This window comes from Pipistrellus kuhlii, unplaced genomic scaffold (genome assembly GCF_014108245.1).
Source record: "Pipistrellus kuhlii isolate mPipKuh1 unplaced genomic scaffold, mPipKuh1.p scaffold_m20_p_3, whole genome shotgun sequence".
NCBI classification, from domain to species: domain Eukaryota; kingdom Metazoa; phylum Chordata; class Mammalia; order Chiroptera; family Vespertilionidae; genus Pipistrellus; species Pipistrellus kuhlii.
In genome coordinates this window covers 92,300,274-92,318,588 of record NW_023425529.1, presented here as the reverse complement: position 1 = coordinate 92,318,588, position 18,315 = coordinate 92,300,274, and the positions used below count along the sequence as shown (strand labels likewise).

Below are 18,315 nucleotides of genomic sequence, written 5' to 3'. Positions count from 1 at the left end.
ATTCCTTTTGAAATCTGGGATTGCTGGCTCCTAACCGCTTGCCCGCCTTCCTGTTCACCCCTAACTACTTGTCTGCCTGCCTGATTGACCTTAACTGCCTCTGCCTACCTGCCTGATTGCACCTAACCACTTTGCCTGTCTGCCTGATGCCCCTAACTGCTAACCTGCTTGCCTGATCATCCCTAAACACTTGCCTGCGTGCCTAATTGCCCCAACCACTCTGCCTGCCTACCTCATAGCCCCTAACCACTCACCTGCCTGCCTGATCACCCTTAACCGCTCACCTGATTACCTCTAACCACTTGCCTGCCTGTCTTATCACCCTTAACCACTCCCTGCCTGCCTAATTGTCCCTAACCCCTCTGCCTGCTTGCCTGATCACCCCTAACCACTCACCTACCTGCCAGATCACCGCTAACCACTCGCCTGCTTGATTGCCCCTAACCACTTTGCCTATCTGTCTGATTACCTCTAACTGCTTTCCTGCCTGCCTGATTGCCCCTCACTGCCTCTGCCTCGGCTCCCGCCGCCAGGGCTTCATCTGGAAGGACATCTGGAAGGTTGTTCAGCTGTTTGGTCTAATTAGCATAATATGCTTTATTATAGAAGTATTATAAATATTATTTCCTCTTGGATATTTGTGTCATGTTGATTTTTTTTTTTTTTTTTGCCATAAACAAAGATATTAAGATTAGTGTTGGTGTCCCTTGTTAGAGCACCATAAATGCCCTAATGAGGGATACCAACTGGGGTTCTTGTCCCAGCCTTACAAAGGGTTCAGCATTCTAGAGAAAGGGACTGCGTGTAGATGATTAAAGAGTCCAAGGACGAAAAATATTTTTGAAAGGCATTGGGGGTCAGAGGAGCTTCAGCTAAAGGAAACTGAAGACTCTCCTCCTTCACTCAGGACCCTGCTTTTATTCACACAATTTATTCTAAGGCAAGGTAGAAATATACACTTCAAAGGGTAAGGTATCAAAGGGTATACAGAAACTTTGTCAGTTTGGGGAATAGCCTACAGCTACTCAGGTGTCTGACCAACAGGAGGCAATAAAATGCCCTGAGTAGTCTGGCAGCTAACAATCCTATTCAGGTTTGGGGGAAGTGCCCTTTAACCATTTCCAACAGGTAAACTCCATCTGTGGCTCACCTTGTTGAGCTCTCCAAGACTCATCAACCTTTTGATGGGACTCTTGTCATTATTACATGCTGGAATTGGTTCTTGGCAGATTAGTTAGTTTATTTGACAAACACTATTCAAACATGAGGACCTTGTGTCTTGGAGTATTGTAAAAAGATCTTTGATGGGAAGGTTATAAGTGTTATAAGTGTTCTAGTGTAAATATCTCCCTCCTCCCACTGCATTTGTAAATGACTATAGCCCCCTTGGAGATGTGACTGACTTCTGTATGATTTTAGTAGAATAGCTGGGGGTGGAGCGAGGGTTCCTGATATAAATTAACTATTGATTGAATTGTAAGTGATTGATTGATAGCACTAGATAATTGTTTAAGTGATCATTGTCCTTTAGAAAAGGGCAAGCCACATACATAATTAAATTTTCTCTTGATATCTTAAAAAAGTAAAAAGAAAAGGTCAAATTAATTTTAATAATATATTTTATTAGCATAATATTTCCAAAGTATTATTTCAATATGTAATTTATATAAAATAATATTAATGAAATAGTTTACTTTTTTTGTGGTTGTCTTCAAAATCTAGGGTGTATTTTATACCTACAGAGCATATCACTTCAGACTGGTGTTGACTAAACAGATAGCTAAATATTTCTCCAGCAAAAAATTTTCTTTTTTCAGGAATAACAAAGACTTGCAATTTGGGACATGTGATTTTCTGGCAAACATCAGGCAAATCCTCAGAACAAAGGAGAAAAATGCTGCTTTATAGGGGAGGAGAAGTTTGGAGAGCTGTGATAAAAAGTTCTTCCTGTTGGATTCCACCATCTCAGAGCAAGAGAGCATTCCATCTGGCCTTCTGACTTCATTTTATCTATCTATCTATCTATCTATCTATCTATCTACTTACTTGAGGCCTGGTGCACGAGATTAGTGCACAGGGGATGGGGAGATCCTTCAACCTGGCCTGCTAAGATGCCAGCATCCCATGCCCCAACCTCTGGCCAGAGGCCCCTTCTTTCCTCTGCACAGTCGGGGTGCAGGACGTTGGGCTTGTGTTGCCCTCAGAGTCCCTCCTCCCTTCATGCCACCAGGGCACGAGACGCTGCTCCGGTTGCTATGGGCACCGCCAACTTTGTGATGGAGTGATGGTTAATTTGCATATTACCCTTTTATTAGACAGGATTTATTTATTTACTTAGAGGCCCATTGCAGGAAAATTCCTGCAAGAATAGGGCTTCCTGTGGCCTGAGTGAAGCAGAGAAAGGAGCAAAGCCCGTCTTGCTTCCTTCTCCACTGCCTCGCTTCCTCCTGTCTCCTCTGCTTCACTCTTTCCTGTCTCCACTGCCTTGCTCCCTCTCTTCCCCACTGCCTTGCTCCCTTCTGCAGTGCTTGGCTTCCTTCTATGCTGTCTTCAGTCTTTGCTCTGTGTCTGGGTATTCAAATTAACCACAATCTTTGTTGGGTTAATTTGTATACTCGCTCCTGATTGGCTGGTGGGTGTAGTGGAGGGACAGTCAATTTGCACGTTTCTCTTTTATTCATATAGATTTATTCATTCATTCATTTATTTATTTATTACTTTGGTTAATCTTCATCTGAGGATATTTTTTCCATTGATTTTCAGGGAGAGTGTCGAAGAGGGAAGGAAGAGAGAGAAACATTGATGTGAGAAACTTATTGATTGATTGCCTCCTGCACCCCAATCAGGGCCCGGTCGGGGGAGGAGCCAGAATCGAACCCAGGACCCAGGCTGACATGCTGTCTACTGAGCAAAACTGGCTAGGGCCTAACTTCCTTTTAAATGGGGTTTCTGTTTGTTAATTATTTTATTAGCCCAAAGTGCTATAGCTGCTTTTACAGAAAAGACTTTCCATAAAGGAGATCATAACAGATTCAAGGTAAACCTCCTCCCACTCCTTGACTTGCTTTTTCAAGCTAAGTCTAAGCACCTCTCAAATGAGTCTGCATTACAGTGGGAGCCATTAAAAGTGGGAGAAGGCAGCTTTCTCAAAATCTGCTTTCTTGTACTTTTATAAAAAGTACAATTGAAGCAACTCTCCCTTCTACCATTGTTCAGCCTGCTAGCGCTTCCTGTTCCCCATGCCTGGCATTTGCGGTTCTGTTTTCCTCTGCACAGTTCTCAGTTTCACTGTGAGGTGGACACAGGTATCAGAGGACCCAATAGATTGAGGGTCTGATGCTAAGGTTGCTTTAGAGATTAAGTGGAGGTCTCATCCCTGAGGGAGTGAGGGTCAGGTGCCTGATCACCATGTGGCGAAGGCTTTTACATGTATGGATGAATCATTTTGTAGGGGTATGGTATTTTCTTAAACTACAAAGTGGCAAAGAAAATTATTTTTTAAAGGAACATGACATGTCTTAATAGAGTAAAGTGCATACAGCTTGATGATTATCACAGAATGAACACACCACTGTAAACCCCACTGTAAAGTAATTCTTCATTCTAGATTTAGGCTGCAGTAAGAGCTTCTTTTACAATTAAATAAGTCACTATATGTTTCAGACATTATGAGAAAGGCAATAGGAATGTTTAAGGCCAATGGCTAGTCAGTTGGGATGACCAGCATGAATGTTAATTGGCCTTCTAACTAACTGCCTTGCAGCTCTAGAGTGAGTGAGTGTGTGTGTTTGTTGTTGAAGGAAAAGATGGCTTCATGCATGGACTTTCATTTCCCTTGCTGTCCGGTAGGCACTATCACCTGTGGCTGTTGAGTACTTTAAATATGCTTAGTATTTTGGATAAACTGAGTTTTAAAATGTACTTAATTTTAATTAATTTAAATGTCTGCATGTGGCTAGAGTCTACCATATTGGACAGTGCAGGTCTAGAGCACAAAGCATTTCAGAAAAATTTTTATAAGAATTGATATATAAATTTTAATTGCAAAAGATTTAAGTATTGCAGAAGAATATGGAATAAAAACACTGTATAATCCCGCTCCCTTCTCCAGAAGTTCAGATGTTGTGTAAAGATTATTTCAGTTGCTTTCACTTTCCCCCCCTAAACAGTTTCACATAAGCTACCTTATAAGAAGACAGTAGCCCCTTTCAGTGACCCTTCGTATGCATTAAAGGCTTAGCTCAAGCGAGCATCCTGCGAGAGCTTTGAAGCTTGGATAGCACTTCTGTGGCAATTGCAGGATTTTTTGTTAATGGTAGGTGTGCTAAGCTTTTTGCTTCAATCATTTGAGCATGAAAGCTATGACAGAAGATATAGGGATTGTAAGTATCTCTGGTGTGAAGCCAGAATTACAGAACTTGAATTACAGATTAGCTGAAAAAGAGGAAGTGGTAGGAGATAGAGTGGGGAGAATGCTTCTTGGAGCCCACCCTGCGACTGCTATTCTAGTCTCCCTTCCCCATTGAGGCTCATATAATTACTACAGTGAAATCACACCACAGGTGAGACAAGCTTGCCGTCGTAAGGTACATTCAGGCTACCTGCATGCCGGTAAATTAGCCGGTTACTGTTTCTTGAAAGTTGGCAGAGGATATGAAATGCAGGGTCAGAGACAAAAGACTATTAATTTCAGCAGAGCAAGCCACATGAACATTCGTACTTGGGATGGTTCCCTTCTCCCCGAGTCCCATGGAGGGGCTGGTGGACACCTCCTATGTTTCATTGAACTTGGGGAAGCCACTGTTCTTATGGTAAGAGGTAAGCAAGCTTACTCTTTGTCCTTGAGGGATATATTTCCTCTTCCCTGCAAACATAACTCTGAGAAATGGTCTCGGTCCTGCCAGTTACTTATTGAAGAACATGGATCATTTGTAAAATTTTTCATTCTGGAATTTGCTGAATGTAACACTGTAATGTCATTTAACACGTTCCTCTGACCCTATATTTCCAATATATCTGAAACAGTGGTAAGGATTCAAGAGTCAGACTGCTGGAGTTTATTTCAGCTCTAGCACTTAGAGCATGTATCACCTTAACCCACCTTGCCTCAGTTTTCCTTTGTGTAAAATGGAAATAATAATACTACTGACCTTGTAGGATTGTTGTAGAGATTAACAGAGGTGGGACACATAACATTCTTAATGTTGCCTGGCACCTAAGGCATGGTCTACTGCCAGTGGTGATAGCAGTTATTTATTTATTTAAGAGACGGGAAATTCTGCCTATTCTTCAGGATAAGTGAAATGATAAGATGGAGGATCCCTGTCACATCCACAACAACCTGTCACCTCCCTACTCTAACTTTTTGTTTCAGTGTGTGAGTGCATGTTAACTACCTGTCCGATGGTACTCTGCTCATTATTAATGCTGGGCTGGAATTGAGGATTCAGGAGCTCCTATGTGGAAAAAGACAACATTTAGACCCAATGCAGCTATCAAAATAAGTATTTGAGAGTATTACAATGCCCCCCTATTATTTCTCCCCATTGCCCTCCTCCACCTGAAGTTATGGGCACTGGAACCCTGCGGTGGGGTTCTGGTGTGGGGCTGGGACCCCTTGCTCTTCACAGGAGACCTTCTTAGCCAAGACATCCCTCCTGAATAAAAACAGGCCACATGCCCTAGCCCAGTGGTCAGCAAACTCATTAGTCAACAGAGCCAAATATCAACAGTGCAACGATTGAAATTTCTTTTGAGAGCCAAATTTTTTAAACTTAAACTTCTAACGTCACTTCTTCAAAATAGACTCGCCCAGGCTGTGATATTTTGTGGAAGAGTCACACTCAAGAGGCCAAAGAGCCGCATGTGGCTTGCGAGCCGCAGTTTGTCGACCACAGCCCTAGCCAGTTTGGCTCAGTGGGTAGAGCGTCAGCCTGTGGACTGAAGGGTCCCAGGTTTGATTCCGATTAAGGGCACATGCCTGGGTTGTGGGCTCGATCCCCAGTAGGGAGCATGGAGGAGGCAACCAAACAATGATTCTCTCTCATTATTGATGTTTGTATCTCTCCCTCTCCCTTCCTCTTTGAAATCAATAAAAATATATTAATAATAAAATAAAAACAGGTCACATGTGGGTGTTGGACCAGCCCATTCCATGCTTCCACCCCTCCTACCAGTTAGTGCACTTATTTCTTTAATTCTCTAGTTTTTCAAGAAGCTCTGAATGATGGCTGTTCTGTATTTTAGTTGTAGTTGAAGGATGTGAGTACTGGTGGTTACCTACCTCAAGATGTGTAATTTCAAGATAAAAATATTTTAAGAATAGGATGCTGTATAATTTGAAAAAAAAGTTTTTCTGGGTTAGGAATAAAAAACTCTTCAATTACTAAATTAACTGGGAGCCTCTCCTGACTTTCTCTCTCTTTAGTGGCCTCATTGGGCGAAGCTGGGCTATGTTGTTCGCCAGTGGAGGCTTCAGGGTGAAACTGTTTGATACTGAGCAACAGCAGATAACGAACGCCCTGGAAAACATCAGGTGAGTCAGCTGGCACGTTGGCAGGAATATTGACTTGTTGCTCTCAGTAGGTCTTATTTATCACACTCTCAAGGCCATCGTCATCTGGGGCTTCATTCTTTCACTTCAGTTATAGTGCCATTGAGCTGGTAAAGCCAGGCCTACAAAGGTAGAGTCGTCCACTAAGAAGAGGTTCATATTGTGAGGAAAGGACGCTGAGGGATGTAAAGATGTGTAATGGGAGAAAGGGAACTCAATGTGGATCTCAGGCTTCCAGCCCGAATAAATCTGTAAAGTCTTGCTGTGTCCCACAGGGCTGCAGGCCTGGGTATCCTTGCTTCTCTGTGGGTCAGCGAGCTGGTTTACCCCATGTGAGCCACAGTTGCATGGGCATTGCATCTTAGGAACAGGGGTCCTGGGGTTTGTTTTGGCCTATTGATCTAGTGACCGCAGGACCCAGTTTAACTGTGATAACTCTAGTAGTAAAGTTGTGAGAGTAAATGAACTTACCAGATGCTGAGTGGTGAATTTTAGGCATAACCATAGGGGGCAGCAGAAGAATAGGAACCAAACAAGAAAGGGTGAGAATTAGATCAGAAATAGAAGAATCAAGCTAATGCAGGATGCCAGATGGCAAGGCCCCAAATGAAATGATGGTCACTGAACACAATTTGACATCTCAGATGTTGTTTTATTCATCCGATTATTGTCTGTCTTTGGGGGCTATCCATGAATGTGTAACTTGAATTTGCTTTTTTTTTTTTTTGGTAACAGAAATATTCTTTATCATTTACTTTCTGAAAAGACTAATATATAGGGTATGCTGTCAGGCTATAGGCATCAAACAAAATATAGGACCCTAACTGGTTTGGCTCAGTGAATAGAGCATCTGTCTGCCAACTGAAGGGCCCCAGTTTGATTCCAATCAAGGGCATGTGCCTTGGTTGCGGGCACATCCCCAGCAGGGGGTGTGCAGGAGGCAGCTGATCGATGTTTCTCTCTCATTGATGTTTCCAACTCTCTATCCCTCTTCTTTCCTCTCTGTAAAAATTAATAAAATATTAAAAAAAGAAAAATATAGGTATCAAATATGTATATTTGAGCCTAATTCTGTTGTGTAACAGATTAAGAACCTGAAATCCAGAGAAGTCAGGTTGCTTGTTACATATAGTGACAGGTAGCCAATGTCAAGGTAAAATGTCAATCTAAAAAACCAATGAAAACCCCAAAATGAAATAACCACTATATAGCTATCCCCAGGCACAGTGCTTTATTCTGTGCTGCTATGGAGGAAAGAGGAATTGACATAAATACCTACTACTGTCCAGACACATGCTATTCACTAAGGCTACACAGAGGAACAAAACAGACATAGTCCTTTCCACCATGAATCTTATAGTCTAGTAATCTTACCATATTAATTCTCATAATAAGCCCTATGAGTTGGATATTATTGCCATTATTTTATGAGAAAAGTTAGGTCTATAAATGGTCAGTAACCTGCTCACAGACCTAGTAAGACATAAGATTCTAGCCCTGGTTTACGCACATGTTAAGAGTAGGTCTGAGCCCTTCAGCATCCATTTATTCTATTTGCCTTATAGAGATCCTACAAATACTACTTTTAATATAATGTCTGATATGTGTAACCAAATAGATCATTTATGCTAGTTTATGAAGAATATAATAAATTATCCAACTCGAGACCTAGAATATTATCAATACCCTCTGTACATCTCATAGGTTTGACTCTCCTGCCTTTCTACCAGAAGCAACAAATATCCTTTATTTTGTATTTATATTAACTTGCCTTAAAATAGTTATGTATATATTTCCAAACAATATATGGTTTAGTTTTCCTTATTTTTGTGTTTTATAAAAATATTTTCGAGATATATCCACATTATTGCTTGTAGCTATAATACATCTGTTCTTATCTTCTATAATAATAAAAGTGTAATATGCTAATTCGACAGCACAACCAAATGACCTTCCGGATGTCATTCCGGACAACCTTCCAGATGAAGCCGTGGAGGTGGGGGCCGACACAGAGGCAATTAGGAGTGATGAGGCAGGAGGGCAGAGGCAGTTAGGGACAATGAGGCAGGCAGGCAGAGGGGTTAGGGGTGATGAGGCAGGTAGGCAAATGGTTAGGGGCAAGCAGGCAGAGGGGTTAGGGGCAATAAGGGAGGTAGGCAGAGTGGTTAGGGGTGATTAGGCAGACAGGCAGGCAGGCGAACGGTTAGGAGCCAGTAGTCCAAATTGTGAGAGGATGTCTGATTAAACTGGCAGTTGGACATCCCCCAAGGGGTCCCTGATTGCAAGAGATAAGGCCAGGCTGAGGAACCTCCCCCATTCCCCCTCCCCTCCTCTGCCCTCCCCCCACCCCCTCCAGTGCAGAAATTTCAATTTTGTGCACTGGGCCTCGAGTTGCTATATAATACTCTACTCTGTGACTTTGCTATAATTTATTTATCTTAAAAGATTTTTTTTTTAAATGAACATTAGAGTTGTTTTCAGTTTGGGGCATATGCCCAGTGCATAAGTGCTTGAGTGTCTATAAGATAGATATTGAAGAATGAGATTGCTGTTTTTTTTGTTTCTTTTTCCCTTCCAGGATTATGATTATACAGATGCACGAAATTCATGCACAGGAGAGGGGGCGGTCCCTCAGTCCGGCCTGCTCCCTCTTGCAATCTGGGAACCCTTGGGGGATTTCTGCCTGCTTGGGGATTGGGCCTAAGCCATCAGTCAGACATCCCTCTCACAGTCTGAGGCTCTTGCAGTCTGGGGCCTCTCATTCCTTACCACCCTCCTGCAGCAGAAGCAAGAGAAGCTCCTGCCACTGCTTCTGTGCTTGCCAGCCTTGAGCCTGGCTTCTGGCTGAGTGGGACTGCACTGACCACCAGGGGGCAGCTTCTGTGTTGAGTTTCTGCCCCCTGCTGGTCAGTGCACATCATAGTGACTAGATGTTCTGCTTTTCAGTTGATTTGCATATTAGGGTTTTATTAAATAGGATGTATATTGAATGAACTCAGTCATCTTTTAACCTCTCTCTTTTTTTTGGTCTTTGATTTATCCTGACTTTCCTACCCCCTCTTTAAAAAAAAGATATATTTTATTGATTTTTTTACAGAGAGGAAGGGAGGAAGGGAGAGGGATAAAGAGTAACATTGATGAGAGGAAAACATTGATCAGCTGCCTCCTGCAATCCTATTGGGTATGTGCCTGTATCCAAGGTACATGCCCTTGACGGGACTCGAACCTGGGGCCCTTTAGTCCGCAGACCAACGCTCTATCCACTGAGCCAAACCGGTTTCGGCTCCCTCTCTTTTTATTGAATTTGTTGGGATGACATTAGTTGCAATATTATACAGGTGCACAATTCCACAACACATCATTTGTACACTGTTTTGACCTCTCTTTTATATATTCTTTCTCCCTATTTCTTTGTTTGGAATATATCTGGTTACACTTCTTATTTTTTTATCTTTATTTTTTTTGTTAATCCTTAACTAAGGATATTTTTCCATTGATTTTTAGAGAGAGTGGAAGTGAGGGGAGGGACAGAGAGATAAATATTGATGTGAGAGAGACATATCAATTGGTTGCTTCCCACACACACCTTGATTAGGGCTGGAATTGAGCCTGCAATTGAGGTATGTGCCCTTGACCAGAATCAAACCTAGGACCCTTCAATCTGCAGGCTTACGTTCTATCCACTGAGCCAGACTGGCTATTACAATTTTTAGATCTTTCTTCTAGTTCACTAATTCTAGTTTTAACTGTGTCTAATCTGCTGTTTAAACTATCAATTGAGTTTATTTCAGTAATTAAAAGTTTATTTAAAAAGTTTTATTTAGTTCTTTTCCAAATATACCTATTCATTTTTAATGGTTTTTCATTGTTTGCTCATTCTTTATGGTACCACTTTTTATTTATATTTATTTTCTTATTATTTTTTAATTGATTTCAGAGAGGAAGGGAGAGGGAAAGAGAGATGGAAACATCAATGATGAGAGAGAATCATTGATCAGCTGCCTCCTGCACACCCCCTACTGGGGATGGAGTCTGCAACCTAGGCATGTGCCTTGACCAGAACTCCTGGTTCATAGGTTAATGCTCAACCGCCGAGCCATCTGGGCAAGGTAACACTTTTAAATCTTTGAGCATTTAATATACATTGCTTTAAATTATGTTATCTTAGATCAGGATTTTCAGAGTCAGGTCCTGAGATGAGAGCTCCGGGGCCAGGGGTTGATTTAGGAAATGCTCTCAGGAGAAGCCAGTTTGGTAGTGAGGGGACATGATGAGGAAGACAAAGAAATCAACTGAGGGCATGATTTCAGAAGTGCAGAGTCATCAAGGTTCCAGGGAGGTTCTGGAGCATGAAGTACTCTCTGAAGCTTGTCCCTCCCACTCCCTCCCCTCCCGCCCTTTAAGGCACGAGAGCTTAGCTTTCATATTCCCTTATCAATCATTGTCTAGCAGCTGTCCTTGGTTGGTGTGAACTCCCAGGCACTTTCACTTCTCTGGTCTGGGTCCAGTCTACTGAAAGGTTGCTGGTTTAATCCTGGTCAGGGCACATGCTGAGGTTGTGGGCTCCATCCCTGGCAGAGGGCCTGCAGAAGGTAGCCAATAGATGTTTGCTCATGATGTTTTTTTCTCTCTTCTCTCCTTTCCACTCTTTCCAAAATTTAATTAAAAATTTTTTAAACAATCAGTGGGGGACTTTTTTTATTTTATTTTAATTTTTTTAAAATATATTTTATTGATTTTTTACAGAGAGGAGGAGAGAGGGATAGAGAGCTAGAAACGTCGATGAGAGAGAAACATCGACCAGCTGCCTCTTGCACACCCCCTACTGGAGATGTGCCCACAACCAATGTACATGCCCTTGACCGGAATCAAACCTGGGACCTTTCAGTCCGCAGACTGACGCTCTACCACTGAGCCAAACCAGCTTCAGCCAGTGGGGGACTTTAAATAAAATCATTTTTTCCCTATTGACTTATTCCTACTTTATTTAAAAATATCTTTATTGTTGAAAGTATTACCTATGTCCCCCTTTTCTTCACGATTGACCTCTTCTAGCCTAACCCCTCCCCCACCTTGCCCAGGCCTTTACCACTCTATTGTCTGTGTCCATGGGTTATGCATATATGCCTACAAGTTCTTTGATTAATCTCTTCCCACTAATCCATCCTCCCCCACCTTTCCTCTGAAATTCATCAGTCTGTTCCATGCTTCTATATCTCTGGATCTATTTTGATCATTAGATTCTGCATATGAATGAGATCATGTGATACTTATCTTTCTCTGACTGGCTTATGATCCACTTTGCCTGTGGATCATACCTCAAAATAATAAAAGCTAATATATGGTCTATCTTTGAAAAAGACCCATGTGCACTTGAGAAGAATGTATATTCTGTGGCTTTGGGATGAAATATTCTGACGATGTCAATTCCATCTGGTCTAGTGAGTCATTTAGGATTGATGTTTCTTTTTTAAAAACATATGTTTTATTGATTTTTTACAGAGAGGAAGACAGAGGGATAGTCAGAAACATTGATGAGAGAGAATCATTTATCAGCTGCTTCTTGCACACCCCCTATTGGGGATATGCCCGCAACCAAGGTACATGCCCTTGACTGGAATCGAACCTGGGACCTTTCAGTCCGCAGGTTGATGCTCTATCTACTGAGCCAAACCGGTTTTGGCATAGGATTGATGTTTCTTTGCTGATTTTTTGTTTAGAGGATTTATCCAATGATGATAGTGGGGTATTATAGTTCCCTACTATGATTGTATTGCTGTCAATCTCTGTTTTTATCCTCCAGGAGGTTTTTTTTTTTTTTAATGTATTTGGGTGCTTCTGTATTTGGTGTGTATATGTTTACCAGAGTTATTTTTTATTTTTATTTTTTTAAATATATTTTTTATTGATTTTTATACAGAGAGGAAGGGAGAGAGATAGTTAGAAACATCGATGAGAGAGAATCATCGATCAGCTGCCTCTTGTACACCCCCTACTGGGGATATGCCTGCAACCAAGGTACATGCCCTTGACCGGAATCGAACCCGGGACCCTTCAGTCCCCAAGCCAACGCTCTATCCATTGAGCCAAACTGGTCCCGGCCAGAGTTATTTCTTCTTGTTGGATTGCTCCTTCTAGTATTATGAGGTTGCCTTCTTAATCTCTTTTTATGTCCTTCACTTTGAGATCTCATTTGCCAGATATAAGTATTAATACCCCAGCTTTTTTTCATTTTCATTTCCATTGCTTTTCTTTCAATGTGTGTTGTTCCTTTGACTCCCCATTATCTCTCTTCTTTGGGTGTCTGGTTTTATAGTTCTCTCTCTCCTGTGTTGATTTAAATACACAATATACAACACAACAAGGCACAATGCAGAAGGCATTGAAACCAAATATATTGACGATATTAATAACCCTAAATAAAGATGACCACCAGAGAAAGGTGAATTAGAAGATAAGAAAGAAAGAAAGAAGAAAAGAAAAAAAAGGAGTGCAAAAATGAAATTGGGAAAAGGAAAAAAAATATAAGAGAGAAAAGAAAGAGAATAAGAAAGAAGAGGGGATCAAACTATTTATATGGGGAGAAAACTCCAATAGAACAGTCACTAATCCCAACAAAGGCCAGCAACAAATACCTAGATATGAATGAAAACTTCAAACGACAACTAATATCAAGTGAGGCAAGGGAAAACAGAAACAAAAAAACAAACAAAAACAATACACAAACAACACCCTCCCCCACAAAAAAAAACCACAAAAAGAAAATGTGAAACAGTCTCACAAAACAAGCATAAAAAATCGACATAATCAACAATCAAGCAAATAAAAACAAAAGGACAGGGAGAAAATAAATTTGCTTTTTGGATAGTGAAGAAAGAGAAGAGAGAGGTGTGTATGAACTTGGAGCAGGGGATTGGAAATTAGATATATAAGTAGGGTGAAATTTTAATAAGAGGTAAAAAGGAATAGGGAAAATCTAAAGCAGGAATAGTGTTGGCATAAAAGTAATGTTGAGATAGAATAAAATGATGCTAATGGAAAGATGAAAATAGAATGTATTATAGAACACTAATCTCAAGTAAAATAAAGAGGAAATAAAATGACACTTTAAAAAAAAGGTAAAATAGTAGTAGTAATATTATTACTGATTGAAAATAAAAATGTAATAATTAAAAAGGTAAAATCGTGTGAGGAAAAAAGAAAATTTACTTTTTTAAGTAAAAGGTGAAAAAAAAATAAAAATGAGCAGTAGTGAAGGTCATTAACTTAAATTTACTGTTCTGTTTGGCACACCTGTTTTCTAGTCAGGACAGTATTGAAGTTCCCTGCCTTCCACTGCTCTGTGTTGTAGGCACAGTCCTGATTTTCAAGCAGGCAGTACGTCTTTATTTCTTATGGGCCTTTATTTGTGTTTACGCAAGAGTCAATTTGTGATTCAACCCCTGGGTGGCAGTGTTTCTGGATTGACCTCCAGGTTTATAGGTCCTCTCTAGCTATTGCTTGAAATTTGCTTTCCTTGTGGTACTTAATACCAGTTTGAGGGAATGGGCTGTCCCAGAGCTGGTTCTCTGATCATTATTCCCCACTCTGATCCCCAGGCTCCACAAAAACAACTTTCCCCTGTGGTCTCTGAGAGTGTCCCCAATTGGGTGATCCTGTGTATTGGGCTTAGTAGTCAGAGCAAGGATTTAAAGAGGAAAAAAAAAAAAGAAAAAAGAGCCAGAGTAAGTGCATGAACTCTGGCGCTGTGTGCAAGTCTGTGCACTTTTTTCCCACTTGGGTCTAAGCAGCCGGCACACTTTAAAAATTTTTAGGCTGTCCTTTTCCGCCCAGGCCAGCTATGGGTGGCTTTTTAGAGTTCCCTTCCACATTCGCAGATCACGCCAACCCCAAGGGCCACGGATTTTTCTGGTCACAGACTTCCCCACACCCTCCAGCTCCCGTGTGTGCTTTTCTCTCTCCAGCCTGGACCACAGACCTCACCTTATCCGAGGTGAAATCTGACTTTTCCATGAGGGGGTGCAGAGCTCCTCTGATTGGGCCACTTGGGGACCAGTGTTCTTGGGTTCGTAGCTGTTCTCTGGGTGCTGTAGTTTTGTAGATTCCCAGGCTTTTCAGGCTTTAGATAATATCCACTTTCCCCTTCAAGATGGCGCGATCGCCGCATCAGAGCTGGTCACTTTGGGAGGGAACCCAGCGCCAGCGGGGGCTGTCCGATCAGGGGAGCCCCACCCAGCAGTCTCCCACCTTCTCCTGGAGTATAGCTGTCCCTCAACTCACTAGCAAACACTCCCCATGCTACTACACACTCTTCCTTTGTGCTCTCACACACTGTCTTGCAGTCTGCCTTCCTGTTGGCAGCCATCTTACCTCTGAGGATATGTTTGTACTGATTTTTAGAGAGAGGGGGGAGAGAGAGAAAGAAAGAGAGAGAGGGAGAAACATCGATGTGAGAAAGAAATAGCAATCGGTTGCTTCCCATATGCTCCCTAACCAGGTATTGAACCCAAAAACCTAGGTATGTGCCCTGACCAGGAATCAGACCCACACCCTTTTGGTGCAGAGGGTGACACTCCAACCCATTGAGCCACCCAGCCATGGCTGAAAACTTAGTGTTTCTTAATGTTATTGGTGCCCAAATAGATTGAACTTTTAGATATGTTTGTAAGACTTTTAAATAAAAAATTTCAAAATAATTTATTTTTAAACAGAACATATCAAATATACTTCATTTAATTTCTTACTATTGTATTATCTGACTTATTGTAGAAAAAGCAAATGTACTGAATTCTTATGTATTTAAGACTTAGAGTGCGCACAGTTCTTTTGTCAGTAGCAGAGACTGAATCTTTACAACTCATTCAGATTTAAGCTGAGTTAACGTAAATATGCAGAACTGGTTGTACCTCTTTGGCTGAAAGTAGGGAATCTCAGGATATCTTATAACTGACTTCCTCTTTCTTCTCAAGTTATTGTGCGCAAAGTGCTTCAGGAAAATAGGTTGAGGAGTGTCATGTTGCCTTCCTCAGGAGTACTAAATTTTTGGTCTTGTGCCACCTGCTTTCCTTTTTTAAATCAAAAGGTTTTCAAAGTGCCTTTCCTGTACAGAGAGACCATTTAAGAGAACTGAGTTCGAGCCTTATTTTGATCAGTAAGATGAATTCTGAGTTTCAAAATTTTTTTCAGCCAGGTAAGAATTATTGCTGCTTCTTTCAGTCAGCAAACTGTGTCAACCTCAGGTTAACAGTAAGGTTAGCTTATGTCAACAGCAACACTGTGTATTGTCTATCGTCCTTATGTGTTCAGGAACCCACGATTAAAATGTTCCTGACCACATATTTGGCATATTGGTGAGGTATAAGGAGAACCTTTTGTTAAGAAATTTAAACAGCTTGTCTCCCTGATTGGGCCCTTTTATGACACTCTTCATTCATTACACGAGGCTGTGTGCTTCAGAGGACTCTCAGTAGCCCTCGTTATTCAGATGTTACGTGATCTCTGTGAGAGCCATGTGGGCACAGAAATAGCAAGGTGCAAGTTCCTTGTCCATTGAGCCTGGAATATAATGGGCACCGGCTCAGTAATTGTTTTAACTGAGTAATCGGAACCTTTTCTTGAGTCTCAAAAGGCAGTTCTTCATAGTTTTTTTCCTGCCATCAGTTCCATCCTTGTAGTTCACTTCCATTATTCTGATTCTCCTGAATATGGCCCAGTTACTGGGAGTAGAAAATAAATGTTGAAATCCATTACCTCTGAAGGAAAATTCTGTGTAACAACCATTAAACTAATCTTAAAAGAATAGAAATGGTGCTCTTGATTCTAAACTTGTAAAAATGAACTTAAACTGGATGAGGATAAAACAGAAGATTTAAGAAATTATTATCATAACTCATACCATGCCCAGAGAGCTTAGTAAATTAAAAAATTAAAATTAAAAAGCTGCCATTCAAGACTATTATTTTCTACTACAAGGGTTAACAAAATTAGTACTAGTAACTTAAAACTTAACATTTTTATGAACGTGAGAAAAAAAGGGATATATGTAATACTTTCAACAATAAAGATTAAAAACATACACACACATAAAAACTTAACATTTAATTTTTAAAAATCTTCACTTGAGGCTTTTTTTGTTTTGTTAATCCTCATCTAAGGATATTTTTCATTGATTTTTAGAGAGTGGAAGGGATGGGGAGAGACAGAGGGAGAGAAACATCCATGTGAAAGAGACACATTGATTGGTTGCCTCGCACACGCTCCCCTACCACCTGGGGCTGGGGATGGAGCCTGCAGCCGAGGTACATGTCCTGGACTGGATTAGAACCAGTGACCCTTCAGTCTGCAGGCTAATGCTCTATCCACTGAGCCAAATCACCTAGGGTGAGAATATTTTTTAACTGAGTTTTTTTTTTTTTTTTTTTTTTTTAGAGAGAGAGAAGAAGGGAGAAAGAGAGAAACATCTATGTGAGAGAGAAACATTGATAAGCTGCCTTCTGTATGTATCCTGAGCAGGGGTCAAACTTGCAACTTTTTTGGTATATGGAACAAAGCTTTAAACAACTGAGCCACCTTAGGGCAAAACTTAACATATTAAATCTCAGAACAGAAAGATGGTTACGTATTTTCCAGCGTATAAGACGACTTTTGAAACAAAAAAAGTCAACCGAATTGGGGGTTGTCTTATACGCCGAGTATATCCCGAAAAATGTCTCGATATGCCGCTAAATGAATTTTCCAAACCAATCCCGCACCAATCACTGCAAGGCTGCTCAGACCGCCTCTCTAACTCAGCCAATCCAAGCAGGCTTTTTATGCATGCAAATTATACATGTTCTGTACCCGAAGCTACACTGTGTTCTAGTAAAAAGCCTGCTCAGATTGGCCAGAGTCAAAGAGGCGGTCTATTATAGCCTTTGAACCTTTGCTTGTTGTGATTGGCTCACCGTGGTACATACAGTTGCAGCACAGGAACGTTCTGTGTAGCCAAAGCTGCTGTATCAGGACACATACAGTGAGTTAAAAGGTACCGTAATAGAACATTCTGTGAGTAGCTGAAGATACAGTACTGTATAACCCCAGCCTAAAAGATTAGTGGGTGTACAACAAATGGCTGGTAGAAAAGAACTCATCATGGCTCCAGCAAGAAGAAGGAAATTTGAAGCCAGTTTCAAACTGAAAGCTATAAACTTTGCCAAGGAACACAATAACTGTGCTGCGGCAAGACAATATGGAGTAACAGAAAAGATGGTCCGAGACTGGAAAGCAAATGAAGATGCTTTAAAGAGTATGCCAAGGAGTAAGTGTGCATTAAGAAGAGGCACCCCGTATTGGCCAGAACTCGAAAAGCATGTAGCAGACATGGTTCTTGAGCATCGTCAAAGTGGTTATGTAGTGACACGAAACAAAATACGTATGTTTGCACTTCAGTGGGCCAAATCTAACCCAGATAACAGCAAAGGATTTAAGGCCACTGTATCCTGGAGTACTAGGTTCTTGGAAAGACACAATCTGGTACTGAGGCAAAAGACCAAAACTGCACAAAAATTACCTGCAGATCTTGACGGCAAAGTAAGTCTTTTCCATCAATATGTAATACAACAGCGCAAGAAACATGGCTATGCATTAAGTCAGATCGGAAATATGGATGAAACTCCTATGAATTTCGATATGGTTGGAAATAAAACTGTTAATCCAAAAGGTGCAAAAACAGTGATAATTAAAACAACAGGACATGAGAAGTCCAGTTTTACAGTGGTAATAGC

The 18,315-nt window shown here is 41.0% G+C and overlaps 1 protein-coding gene across 2 annotated transcripts in view; it reads left to right on the top strand.

Moving 5' to 3' along the window:
* The window catches only part of CRYL1 (crystallin lambda 1), a 140,353-nt gene that overhangs the window by 4,910 nt on the left and 117,128 nt on the right, over nucleotides 1-18,315 (top strand). For both annotated transcript variants that reach the window (XM_036455515.2, XM_036455514.2), the window contains exon 2: nucleotides 6,428-6,535. In XM_036455515.2, the coding sequence (XP_036311408.2) occupies nucleotides 6,428-6,535 (108 nt within the window). The remainder of the gene's footprint in view (nucleotides 1-6,427; nucleotides 6,536-18,315) is intronic.